Source organism: Heteronotia binoei, chromosome 19 (assembly GCF_032191835.1).
Source record: "Heteronotia binoei isolate CCM8104 ecotype False Entrance Well chromosome 19, APGP_CSIRO_Hbin_v1, whole genome shotgun sequence".
NCBI lineage: Eukaryota > Metazoa > Chordata > Lepidosauria > Squamata > Gekkonidae > Heteronotia > Heteronotia binoei.
Window position 1 is genome coordinate 24,930,901 of NC_083241.1, and position 13,643 is coordinate 24,944,543.

At 44.3% G+C, this 13,643-nt stretch overlaps 1 protein-coding gene across 1 annotated transcript in view; it reads left to right on the forward strand.

Moving 5' to 3' along the window:
• The window catches only part of FBN1 (fibrillin 1), a 307,005-nt gene that overhangs the window by 130,629 nt on the left and 162,733 nt on the right, over window positions 1–13,643 (forward strand). Inside the window, 4 exon segments of the mRNA XM_060259853.1 lie at window positions 5,542–5,700; window positions 8,428–8,601; window positions 11,056–11,208; window positions 11,889–12,008. Coding sequence (XP_060115836.1) covers window positions 5,542–5,700; window positions 8,428–8,601; window positions 11,056–11,208; window positions 11,889–12,008 — 606 coding nt within the window.

Genomic DNA, 13,643 nt, shown 5'->3' on the forward strand with positions numbered 1-13,643 from the left:
AATTTACTTTTTCTTAGAAATCTGGAATGGATTTGCTCTGGGACGCAATTCATTTTGGAAAGCTTTTTTTTTAAAAAAAATATAAAATAAAGTACGTTGAGGGCTGTTTCCAATGTCTTCTGTAGTTTAGATGTTGCGGAGAGTATGTTGTAATAAAAATTTCCTGGCTTCCTTTTGTAAAAATTACATAGACTGTAACATAAAATGTTACTTTGCTCTGAATGACGTAAAACACTCATCCTGCCCTGTTTAATATTGCAAAGTGATGATGTTTCGAAACAAAGAGCCTAAAACTTGATTTACAGAATTTCTGTAGATTTTGCTGTTTTAGATCCTGCCCAACTTACTTGCCAGGACTCTAAAGCTGTTTTGATCCATAGCCCTTAAAATATGGTGCAGCCCTCTGTAGACCAATGCTAACAGTTTCATGGACACAGTGGAGACTCAAGAAGGAGCACAGTCTGAGGCCGCCTCTGGCTTCTCTGTACTGCCTCTCATCCTTTCTGTCTGCTGCCCTCACTTAGAGCTGATAAGATGCCTTTTCTGCTAATTCCCTAATCATCTGAAACTTTGCGAGCCAGTGTGGCAAAGTGGTTAAGAGCAGCAGACTCTTGTCTGGGTTCGATTCCCTGCTCCCACCCATGAAACCTGTTGGGTGACCTTGGGTCAGTCACGTCCTCTCAGTCCCACCTGCCTCACAGAGTGCTTGTTGTGGGGAGAGGAGGGGAAGGTGATTGTAACCCATGTTGATAGTCCTATCGGTAGAACAAAGTGGGGAACAAGAATTGATCCTTTTTCTTAGAGAGCCAGTTTGGTGTAGTGGTTAAGTACGCAGACTCCAATTTGGGAGAACCGGGTTTGATTCCCCACTCCTCCACTTGCACCTGCTGAGTGAACTTGGGCCAGTCACAGTTCTTGAAAGAGCTGCTTTCCCAAGAGCAGTGCTGTCAGAGCTCTCTCAGCCCCCACCTACCTCACAGGGTGTCTGTGCGAAGAGGGGAACGGAAAGGAGATTGTAAGCTGTTCCAAGACTCTGAGTGAAGGGCAGGGTATAAATCCAATCTCCTCTTTTTTTTGTACACAATCCCTTCTGATTGCAATGTAGTTGCCTGAAGAACCAAAAATGTCTTGCCTTGCTATTCAAAGTAATCCACTTACATTTTTCTTAATTTATGCTTGGTGCCCCTTGCAATAAAATTTTTAACAGGTTTCCAACATGGTTTCATTTCTTCCTCTATTTCCAGCCTGAAGTCGTTATGGTTCTAAATGATTGGTGTTTATGCGATGACAAGAAACAATGAAAGTGATATTTCAGGCCGTAAGCCATTGTTAACTTTCAGTGTCATTAAAAAAAAAAGATGTGTTGAATGCAAAGCAGCATTAATTATCTACAAATACTTTAGTTTTGCAACTTTCATATTTCCAATATTTTTTTTAAAAAAAGGTTCTAGCCAAAACGACTTGTCTGGAATTAGTTACAGTTAGTTATAACGTTGAGGCAAGTCTTAAACTGCTTTTTTTTTTTCATTTTCAGTGTCTGTAATTCTAGCTCAAGTTGGCTAGAATATATATTTGATGTTAAAAAGGCTCTATTTCATTTCTTGTCCTGTGTTAAGAACACTTGCAAATGATGTGTCTCTTCATGCATCACTCTGTAGAAAAGTGATACTTTTCCAGAATTATTTTGTGGGATGAAAACTACTCTGCTTTCAGAAACTGTGGGTATCCAGGCAAATCAAGCTTAGGGCCTTGGATTGCGGACAAAGAATAGCTTTTAAGAGGATCAAAGGTAGTATGCCTAGAAGCAGGGGTGTCCACAGCTTAGACTCTTCGGTTTCCTTTCTCCCTCTGTTACATGTGGTCAAACAGGTTTTGAAGGTCTTTGAAATATTGGAAGGCCAGTAAAGATGGATGATAATGCTCTGTATACATGCACCCACATGCATGTATGAGCATGCGCCATGTAACACTCAATGGGTGGGGGATTATCATCAGCCTCCAGCTTTGGACACCAAAGTCCTCTTTACGAGCAATCTTTAAATGGCTCAGTTTGCATTTTCTAAGATGAAGCTCAAATGCATTCCGAAAGATAAACATCTGGGAGTCACCAGTCAGTCCTCCGTCTTTGATATGAGCTTACATTTGTAGAAGCCATTGAAAATCTCTCTTCTTGGCTGCTGATCAGACCCAGAACTGAGTTCAGTGACTAGCCAACAGGTAGCTGATGCTGCAGTGTTGCTAAGGCTGATTTGTGTGGGTCTGATTTATTTATTGAGTGGGAGACCCCTGGTAAAAGCAAGGGAAAATTACTGAGTATTAAACAGTGTCACACAGCAGGGGCCTAGGAGGGCCTGCTACTGGCTGCCACCACTCTGGTTAGGGTCTACATGGCAGGGCCCAGAGCACCCAACCACCCCTATATCTTCCTTATTAGTAAGTACCTCTTAACGGTGACCAAGGAGATGTGAGGACACACAAATAATAAGTGGGTAAAAACAGTGAAATATATATACAGTAAAGGTGGGTGCAAATAAACAGAAGCCCTGATGCGTTTAGCTAGACATTCCCTGCTCTAATACCAAAACTCACCACCTTGGGTAAGGGATCTCTCCTGCTGCCTTCTCTCCTTCAGCCTTTTCCAGAGAGAACACACCCTCTCTATAATTGGCCCTTTTATGCTTTCCTCCCAGGTCCCACCCCTCCCTGGGCCAGTTTCCCTCCAAAACCTTGCCACCCAATCAGAGGGACAGTGGCTCAGTGGTAGAGGAGCATCTGCTTGGTAGGGAGAAGGTCCCAGGTTCAATCCCCAGCATCTCCAACTAAAAAGGGTCCAGGCAAGTAGGCATGAAAAAACCTCAGCTTGAGACCCTGGAGAACCACTGCCAGTCTGAGTAGACAGTACTGACTTTGATGGACCGAGGGTCTGATTCAGTATAAGGCAGCTTCATATGGGACAGAAAGGATCCTGGGAAATGTAGACTTTCTGTAGTAACTCCTAGGCAGGCTTTAGGGTTGCCAAGTCCAATTTAAGAAATATCTGGGGACTTTGGGTGTGGAGCCAGGAGACTTTGGGGGTGGAGCCAGGAGACATTAGGGGTGGAGCCAAGATCAAGGCTGTGACAAGCCTAATTGAACTCCAAAGGGAGTTCTGGCCATCACATTTAAAAGGACAGCACACCTTTTCAATTCCTTCCTTCCATAGGAAATAATGAAGGATAGGGGTACCTTCTTTTGGGGCTCATAGAATTGGACCCCCTGATCCAAACTTTTTGAAACTTGGGAGGTATTTTGGGGAGAGGCACTAGATGCTATACGGAAAAGTTGGTGCCTCTACCCCAAAAAACAGCCCCCCCAGAGCCCCAGATACCCATGGATCAATTCTCCATGATTTCCTATGGGAATAAATCTCCATAGGGAATAATAAGAGTTCCCGGCAGACATTTCCCTCCCCTCCCCCTGCTTTTCGACGACCCTGTAGCGGGGGGAGGGTCTCCATACTGGGGGATCCCCTGCCCCTACCTGGGGATTGGCAACCCTAGCAGGCTTCCATGGAGCCTGTAAGCCTCACTAGGCCCAGAATCATGACAAACAGTTAAACAGAGCTGTGAGACATGAGTGCGTAGAGTCTGCTAGGTCAGATCCCCAGAATCTCCTAGTTCATTTCCTAGGACCCTTGCCAATAACTGAGAAATTGCTTTGTTTAAATGGGTATCGCCTGCCAATAGAGTGGTCACATCTGCAGTACTTTCCTCCCAAGATTTTGTGCTGCCTTTTCCCTTTTCTTTACAAACAGACTGACTTGTTTTATTGCTCAGCGTCAAATCACACTATAGCCTGTTATAGTAAGCTTGTCACGAAAGAGACAGATTGTGAAAGAATCGCTCAGAACTTTTAGATCACATTGCAGGTTTTCAAAACAGTTGTATTTTTTCTCCTCTCCGCTACCCCAGTCAAGACAGCTCTTTGCTGAACATCTTTTTTTTTTCGGCGAGAAAAGTTACGAGTACATTATGTTCTCTGTTACGGCGCATGCCCGGTGCATTTTTTCGATACAGAGCCAACCAATTTCTCTGTAAACAGTTCTGATGGCACTGATTGATTTGTATTGTTCTTGCCAGTCTCGCCGCCTGCATCCTTTCAGTCACTGCCTTGGCAGGAGAAGCCAGGACTGATGGGAAAACTAGGTGAATGCCTGATGGACTGAACTCAGATGGAAGAGCCTTGTTGTTGTCCTGTAATCTTCAGTTAAGAGCCCCATAGCACAGAGTGGTAAGCTGCAGTACTGCAGTCCAAGCTCTGCTCACGACCTGAGTTTGATCCCAGCAGAAGCTGGGTTCAGGTAGCCGGCTCAAGGTTGACTCAGCCTTCCATCCTTCTGAGGTCGGTAAAATGAGTACCCAGCTTGCTGGGGTGGGGGGAAGTGTAGATGACTGGAGAAGGCAATGACAAACCACTCCGTAAAAATCTCAGGAAAATGTCATGATATGACGTCACCCCATGAGTCGGTAGCGACTTGGTGCTTGCACAGGGGACTACCTTTACCTTTTACCTTTAATATTCATTTGCAGGCAAAACTCACAAGCAGTGGCATCGTACGCCACATTTAAAGGTTTATTCATACAGTCACATAAATTGTCCCCCAGCCTCTTAAATTGCAGCTGCAAAGTGGTTTACAACTTTACAAATTATTGGCTGGAGGAAGGTTAGATTAGCAGTCTAGAAAAAGTTTTCCCCCTGCCAATGCCTCCCATTTCAGTCCTCTTTGCTGCCAGGGTCTGTCTCAAGGCTTGCTAATTTGCAGTGGTGGTGTGCAAGAAACTGGATATTTCCTTCTAAGGAGGAGAAGAATCGCAAGTTCATGCTTATGTCCTGAGTTTCTAAGAGCAGCACCTACTTCCTAGTGTTAAGGCAGCTACTTATATTCACTGCTGTACAGAAGAATTAAATTTTCCTCTGCACCTTCTCAGTCCACTTTCTTAATAATTAAAAACAAAGGCCCTTAAGAACCTACTAGCCAGCCTTGTACTACTGCTACTAGCCAGCCTCGTATTGATGGAGGTTGGACTAGATCAGGGGTCCCCAACGCCTGGGCCATGGACTGGTCCCGGTTCGTGGCCTGTTAGCAACTGGGCCACAGAGTGAGGCAGAGACCTTTGCCTACCCTTCATTTAAAGACCCCCATGGGGGGGCAGGGATGGGGTGTGGGCACGGGGGCAGCAAAACCCCCAGCACCCCCATTGGTCCTCGCAAAAATTGTCTTCCACAAAACAGGTCCCTGGTGCCAAAAAGGTTGGGGGCCACTGGACTAGATGACCCTGGGGGGGGTCCCTTCCAACTCTGATTCTGCTAGCCAGTAGGAGGAGCTCTGTGTTGTTTCCATAAAATATTGCTTGAAATCCCTGTCCTCTTTCTGTCTCTACAACTTCCTTTTTTTTTTTTTTTACTGCTTTGTTTAGGGTTCCTGATGTTTTTTTAACTGGTTTTCACTGCAGTTACAAGACCGTTTGATTCATGTGTATCTGTTTTGTCCCTTGTTCACAGATGTGCGTCCTGGATACTGCTTTTCTACCCTCACCAATGGCCGCTGTGGCAACCAGCTCCAGCAGGTGCTAACAAAGATACAGTGCTGTTGCGACTCCGGACGATGCTGGTCTCCTGGAGCAACCACTTCCCCCGAAATGTGCCCCATTCGTGCTACTGGTATGGAGCCCCTCAATTGTATTTGTTTGTTTCCTTCTTCCTTCTACCTTTCTTGTTGAAAACTAAGATGGGTGGCAGAATTAGAAAAAACAACAGTGAAGGCACTGAAGTGTATATCACAAATTTAAAAACAAAGAAATAGAAACAGTGCTGCATTGCACATACTGGGTTTTACGATTAGAGGATATTGAACTACAGGGAGTATAAATCCTGTACACAATGTAGCATAAAGGTAAGAGGACACACATGAACACAGGAAGTTGCCTTATACTCAGGTCTCAAATTCAGCAGGAGCTCACAGGAGCACAGCTCCTGAACCTTTCTGAGGGTTCCCCCTCCTCCTACCTGCCTTGTCCATTGAATAGTAGGTGCAGCTGCATAACGGTCCCTGGATGAGCTCCACCATCTATTTTTCTACAAAATGACCTTTGCTTATACTGAATCAGACCATTGGTCTGTCAAGGTCCATATTGTCTACAGACTGGCAGCAGTTTTCCAGGGTCCCAGGAGGAAATCTTTCTCATCCCCTACTGCTTGGTCCTTTTAACTGGAGATGCTGGGAATTGAATCTGGGACCTTCTGCATACCAAGCAGATGCTGTAAACCACAGCCCTCCTCTGAGGAAAACAAGACTGCCTAACAATTTCACAGGCAATTAATGCTTGATTACCTAAGTAGAAATTGCCCTGCAACAAATGCCAGTAGAAATAAAGAAGCTCTTCAGATGTTTGTGAAGTATTCTGTGAATGATTTATAATTTGGGGATGCCATTTGATGAGTAGATGTTCTGAGCTAAGACTTGCTCCCAGTGTTGAGGTGATACTTGGGGGGTATCTCTTTACAGGGAGCTGTCAAATTTCCCCTGAGAGAATTGCAGTGTGTATTTTGAAATGACAAGGCTCATTTATTTTACTTTTTTTTTTTCAATTTAGAATGCCTATGTCCTGCTTTCCTTCTTCAAGTGAGCTTACAAAAAGTGAATTATTAACAATGTAAACAGAAGGATGTAGCATGAATAAACCCAGTGAATAAAACCCAAAAACAATAAATACACACAGAATCCAGCCAGCAGAGAAGGAAATCTAAATTTCTAGTGCAAAAAAGACACAAAAACTCATCTAATTCCAAAGGCCTTCTGGAACAGACGGGTTAGAACAAGACTGCCAGCAAGCCAGAAAGGACAGGCTTGATGAGCCTCAAGAGGCAAAGAGTTCCCTAGCCTGAGGGCAGCACTAACAGATCTCATGTGGGTTCACGTGAGAGGAGGCCATATTTTCAATAGGATTGCCAGCCTCTAGGTGAGGTCTGAAGATCTGGATTTACAAGCAATCTCTAGACTAGAGAGATCAGTTCCTCTGGAGAAAATGGTCGCTTTGTAAGATGGCTTTGTATCTCTGTTCTCCCCAGACTTAGGGCTGCCAAGCTCCTGTTGGGTGCGGGGAATCAGCCCGCCAACAGGGAGCAGGCTGCCAGGGGGATCTCCACCCCTGAAGAGCCCCGTCGGTTTGTGCCAGAAGTGACATCATTACACCAGGACACTCTAGGACTCGCGCTAAAACTCTGGTACCATAGAGCTTTTAGTGTGAATCCTAGAGCATCCCTAGTGTGACATCCCCGGCATGATGATGTCACTTCCAAGTGATGTCATTGTGCCAGGGACAGCACGTGCATGAAGAACAAGTTCCCCGCTGCAGCGGTAGAGGGACTTGGCAACCCTATCCAGATTTCCCCTCCAAATCCTCAGGAATTCCGCAACCTGGAGCTGGCAATCCTCTGGTCCTTTGCCATTAAGTATTTTGAATGTCAAAACCACCACTTTGAATTGGATCTGGAAGCAAATAGGCAAACAGCATGATTGATAACAGCGCAGTACGTTATCATTTCAGGTATCTGTATTACAGCATATCCTAGGCCAGCCATCTACTTCCTGCCTGATAGAGCCAAGATATTATATTAAGGAGTGTTTGGGAAAGAACAGGGCAGCAGAAACATTGGTGTTGCTTTGGTTAAAGAGAGATAAAATCCCTGCAGGCCTTGAAGCTATAGACACTTTTTTAATATTTGAAGAAGAACTGAGATTATGTATAATGCTTCTTTAGAAAATTTTAATTTACTTGACTACATTGCATAAAATTTCAGTTTTGTATCCTTAATGAAATTCAATAGTATGAATGGTTCGGATGTTACTAACGCAGCCATTGCAAATAAACCCCAGTGCAAGTTCCAGGGCATCCTTGAGTGGGGCATTCATGGTGACCCCCCCCCCTCATTTCCTCTGGTGTTCCCCCCCTTTATACAGCGGCAGCATGTCCATCTGCTGCTAGCCCACCGCTGCTTTTAATTGCTCGCCATGTGCAGTGTGTGTGTGTATGTGTGTGTGTGTGCATGCAGGGCTCTTTTTGTTGCAAGAGCTCTTTTGCATATTAGGCCACCCACCCCCGATGTAGCCAGTCCTCCTGGAGCTTACAGGGCCCTGTAACAACAGCCCTGTAAGCTTCAGGAGGATTGGCTCCATCGGGGGGGGGGTGGCCTAATATGCAAAGGAGTTCCTGCTACAAAAAAAGCCCTGTGTGGTGTGTGTAAAAGCAAGTGAGCTGGTGCACTGAAAGGAAAGGAGGAGCTGCTTGCCTTGAAGAGGGCATGGCTATGAGCCTCAAGCTGCGGCATTACAGCAGGCTGCTTTATCATTTTGATAAAATAATAAACTTCTCTCTGTGTGTTTTTCAGAGGAATATCGCAAGTTATGTGTAGTGGGTACTCTGCCTCTGAGACCTGATATCTCAGTCCCTGGCATCCCCAGCATTCCTGGCCCTGGCGTTCCTCCTGTGGTCTTCCCACCTGACATCTATCCTCCACCAGTACATCCGCCAGATTTTCCAGTCCCATCTTATAGACCACCAGGTAAAAAAATAAAATAAAATCAGGACAGAATTCTGTGTTTTTCCACTAGTGCATTTCATCCTCTATTTTCAAATGCATTTATTTGACTGTTATAGCTAATTTCCTCATTTTTTTAACCACTAAATGTAGCTTGTGCAAAATTGCAGATGCTTGCCTGCTTGAAAATGTCACATCAGTGCCTAAGCCTGTGAAACAGGTGAGGATGAGAGACAGTAACTGGCTATGGTTACTGGTTACCTAGTAAGCTTCCATGGTAGAGTGACAGTTCAAACCTACGTCTCCCAGAATGTAGTACAGTGCTCTAATCACTGCATCACACTGACTTTTCCCCCTTTCAGAGCTGGCTCTAGGGTGTGCGGTGCCCCAGGCAGGCCTGCTGCCCGTCTCCTCACTGCTCTCCTCTGTGGCGCTGCCCCCCTCCACAGTGCTGCCCTGTGGCGCCGTGCCCCACCCCACTGCCCACACAGCGAGGAGAGATGGAGGCAGAGAAGGCAGCAGGAGACTGAGAAAGCTGGTATGAGAGTGGGAAAGCTGACACAAGAGCGGGAAAGGCCTCTGCGAGTCACATGGGAGGTGCCCAATTCAGGACCCCCCCAGGGCCAGCGCCCTAGCAAATGCCTGATTTGCCTAGTGGAAGACCCGGCCCTGCCCCTTTCTGTACCAGGGTCGAGAATGCTAGTGTGGGCTTCCTTAGGAAATGTTAAATATTTTGCCCTCTTTTACAAGTGTCTCCCAACTACTTGGAACCTGGAAGATACTGATAAACCAAGTCAGTTTTGCAGATTCGAATTGAGCATGAACTCATGCAGGGGGGTTTTTTGTAGCAGGAATTCCTTTGTATATTAGGCCACACACCACTGATATAGCCAGTCCTCTTGAAGATTACAGTAGACCCTGTACTAAAAGCCCTGTGAGCTCTTGGAGAATTGGCTGCATCAGGGGTGTGTGGCCTAATATGCAAAGGAGTTCCTGCTACAAAAAAAGCCCTGAACTCATGATGTCATTTCCTTTTATCTAGCTGGACCACTGGTCTATCTAGCTCAATACTGGCAACAGTTCTTGGGAATTTCAGATAGAGCAAGATCTTTCCCAAGACTTGGACCCTAAGATCCTTTTTCTGGAGGCATTGGGGTTCATATCTGGGATCTTCAATATGCAAAGTTTGTACTATGATATGAAGTCACAGCCTTGGACCTGTGCAAATATCTTGGTGGAGTAGGCATGGTCTAAACCAGGGGCGTCAAACTAATTTGTTATGAGGGCCGGCTTTGACATAAATGAGACCTTGTCGGGCCAGGTCATGTGCGTCATAAAATGTAACCCCACGTAGTAGAGATATAAGCTTTATAAAGGACACAGAAAAACAAAAGTAAAGATTTTTTTTTTCGAAAGTTAAAATAAATTATGCTTAAAAGATTAGCACTCTTGCAATATTTTATTTACTAGTTTCTGATAATTGACACTTCTTGCTTTGAATTATTGCATCAAAACCAAGAGACAATATCTGTGCTGTAGCAATCTTGAGTATGCTGTTCAGGTGTGTGTCTGTAAGGTGCAAACCTACTTTTGATTTATTGACATTCATTACATAAATATCATGGTCAAGCTTTGAGCCTAAGACCCAGGGGAAAACATAAAAAGGCTGGACATTGTGAGCTTTTGTACATAAGTTGCTTCATGTGCCACTCAGCCAATGGAGAAAATAGAGGATTTGCTCAGTAGCTTAACTAAGCAAGCCTGGCAATACAAGCTGTGATGCAAAAGAAAGCAAGATAGAAGGAAGCAGAATACAATGAATTGCTTGCAGGCCTGATATCAGCCCTTCGGGGGCCTGAACCAGCCCTCAGGCCGCACATTTGATACCCCTAGTCTAAACAATGTGCACTGTACGTGGGATATGCAGTTGCCTTTCTATGTGATACTAAGGAGTGTGATGCCTTTGAAGCCTGTGAGGTTCAGTGGATTCTTGAGGGTATGACTTTGCCTAGCATGGCACTACTCGGATGTCATGTACCTTTGTGTGAGATGGTAGCAGAGATGGAATGCTTTAGTTTCAGATGTGTTCAGGGTAGAATTGTAATAGGAGCTCCTTTGCATATTAGGCCACACACTTCTGATGTAGCCAATCCTCCACGAGCTTACAAGGCTCTTTTGTGTAAGCTCTTGGAGGATTGGCTACATCAGGGGTGTGTGGCCTAATATGCAAAGGAGCTCCTGCTACATTCCACCCCTGGATGTGTTGCATACAAATCTGCCATCTTGAGATGGCTTTGAGAACTCTGCTTGTGGTTAAAGAGAGGTTTTGTGGAAGTGATGGCTGTGGAGAAGGAGAAATTGAGCTATAACATCCCTGCCCAATGAGAGCCACAATACAGTTGTTGCCACTGGTATGAGTCAAATTTCGTTCAAATTACTCTGCTTGGTAACCTTTTTTTACTTAATTCTTTAATACAGGTGTTTTACCAGTTAATGTCACTCCACCTCGGGTGAACTTCTGCCAGCTATATCAAAACCTCTGCATTAATGGACGCTGTATCCCAACTCCTGGAAGCTATCGTTGTGAATGTAAAAAAGGATTTGAACTGGATCTTAGAGGGGAATGCATTGGTATGTGACTCCTCCGTCCTTGTTTTTCATAGCTTATAAAAATTACAGCTGAAACACCTTCCCCCTGCATCTATCGTTTATTCTTACTATATTTTGATTTTAAAAAGTAGTTAACATAAGTGAAGCTGTCTCCTGTCACAACAATTCCGCTTCTACTGGGATGTTTCTTCCTCACTGTTTTTAATGGATTGTTTGAGAAGACTGTGTGCTCTTCTCAAGCTCATCAGAGCACATTCCTTAGCCTCTCTATTTCAGTCCCTTGTCCAGAAATAAAATTTGCAAAATATCTTGTGCAGAAATATGCTAGTCTTTTCTGTTCTGTGGAGGTTCAATATTGCGTGCCTAAGGACTTCCCTGGAGTTTCGTGTAAAAGAAAATGGTGTGACTGAGGTGTGTTTTGGAGGTTTACCTGGATAAGCCCTTATTTGTCTAAGGAAACACTGTAGCATATGTTCCCAGACCTGGTTTGTGGAATTTTCCAACAAGAATGTTGTATAACATAGAACAACATTGATGAAGAAAATAAATATTCCTAAAGTTTGAGTGTTGCATAACACAGTTTATTTTGGGGGGTTTTGTACAGCTGTTTTGCCTATGTAAAACAAATTATTGAAAGAACCTCCCAGGCCAGCCAAACTAATGGCTTATTAAAGAAAAAAAATACTATCTGTATGTTTCAGATGTCGATGAGTGTGAAAAAAATCCCTGTATTGGTGGAGACTGTGTAAACACGCAAGGTTCTTTCATTTGTCAGTGTCGTCCTGGCTACCAGAGTACCCTGATGAGAACAGAATGTCGAGGTATGCTTCTTTGCAAATTATTTGTTTATTGAATGCGATGAATAAATAAACTCTGTTTTTCATTTTCATTGGCCCCCGAAGTGGTTTATAATTAAAATCCATCGCCACTTACAGTACAAGTATGTGTAGATGGAAAACAGGAGAGGGATGTTGACTGTTCCAGGGCTTTTTTTTTGTAACAGGGACTCCTTTGCATATTAGGCCACACACCTCTGATGCAGCCAATCCTACAAGAGCTTACAGGGCTCTTGGTAGAGGGCCTACTGTAAACTCTTGGAGGATTGGCTACATCAGGGGTGTATGGCCTAATATGCAAAGGAGTCCCTGCTACAAAAAAAGCTCTGACTATTCCAAAGAGTGAAAGATCAATGGTGCAATCCTAAGTGTAGTTCTTCTTAGCCCATTGATGCCAATGGAACTGGAAAGGTGTAACTTTGGTTAGGATTACATTGCAAATGATATCGATGCATATGCCGACCAACCTTACTATCAAAGCTTGCTTTAAGAAGATCAGGATAGGGGTGGGGGGAAACTGTAGAACCATAGTGGGAAGTGTATGTCCCTTTCAGTGTCTGGACCTTTTGAGAACATTCAATTTATGTGAATCAGGAGTTTGGTATCTTCATTACCACAGTGCTGTTCATGAAAGAGAGAGCTGGTGCCAGATAGACAACTCTGCTTTATTTTATACTGCACGCGTAGCTAGAGAATTAAGTATAGTTGTACAACAAAATTGTGGGTGAAGTCGGAATTCAGTGATTCTGTTCTGTTGACTTTTCACTTGAAGCCTGAAGACGTAATTAGGGGAATTGTACTTTTGGCTTTAAAAAAAAGAATTGCAATAAAGGACATGCATAGGGGAAAGCACCCAGAAATCTCTGCAGGATTAAGAAGCTCTGAAAGAGAAACAAAGAATTAAAAGACAAAGCCTAGAGAAAACACGTCTAAGCAGTACTGGCTGCAAGCAAAGGAGAGAGGCTCAGCAACTGCAGTGCCCTTTTGCCAAAAAGCCTGGAAAGAAAACCACCAGTGCTGGGGTCAGATTGTGGGCTCTCGGGAAATGACCACGGCCCCACAAACCACAGCGGAGCACTCAGAAGATGGGCCAAGGATATACAAACAAGAACCTCTGATCTAATTTGAAGGATCAGAAGAAGAGGAAAGGACAGGATGTGACCCCCAAAGTGGTCAACGGCCTGTCTTTTTTTTTTTTTTAACAAATCTGCTTCCTGAATGTTGTTTTACATAAGGAATTAAGCATCCATTCAGTTCCCTGATTCTCCACGCCCACCCAGAAAGTGTGGCACAATTTACCTTGTGTCCCAATATACCCCCTCCTCCCCCCACTCTACATCATTAGTTGACGCTGGTTGGAAAATGCTAAGGATAAAAGATAACCAGGCTGTGCCATTATAGAGATGGACAGGAGAACTTGATATAGGCCAATTGGCTAGCCGTACTGTGTGCTCCAAGAATTTCAGAAGCTGCCAATGATCATATTTCAGAAGGAGCTTGATGAAATTACTGGTACGTTTATGAGGGACTGCGTCATTCCATTAGTCACTTTGGCTTTCCTTGAAGCTGTGATGTAGCTAGTGCAAGGCTTTTAGTATGATGCGGTTTTAGTGCGATGCT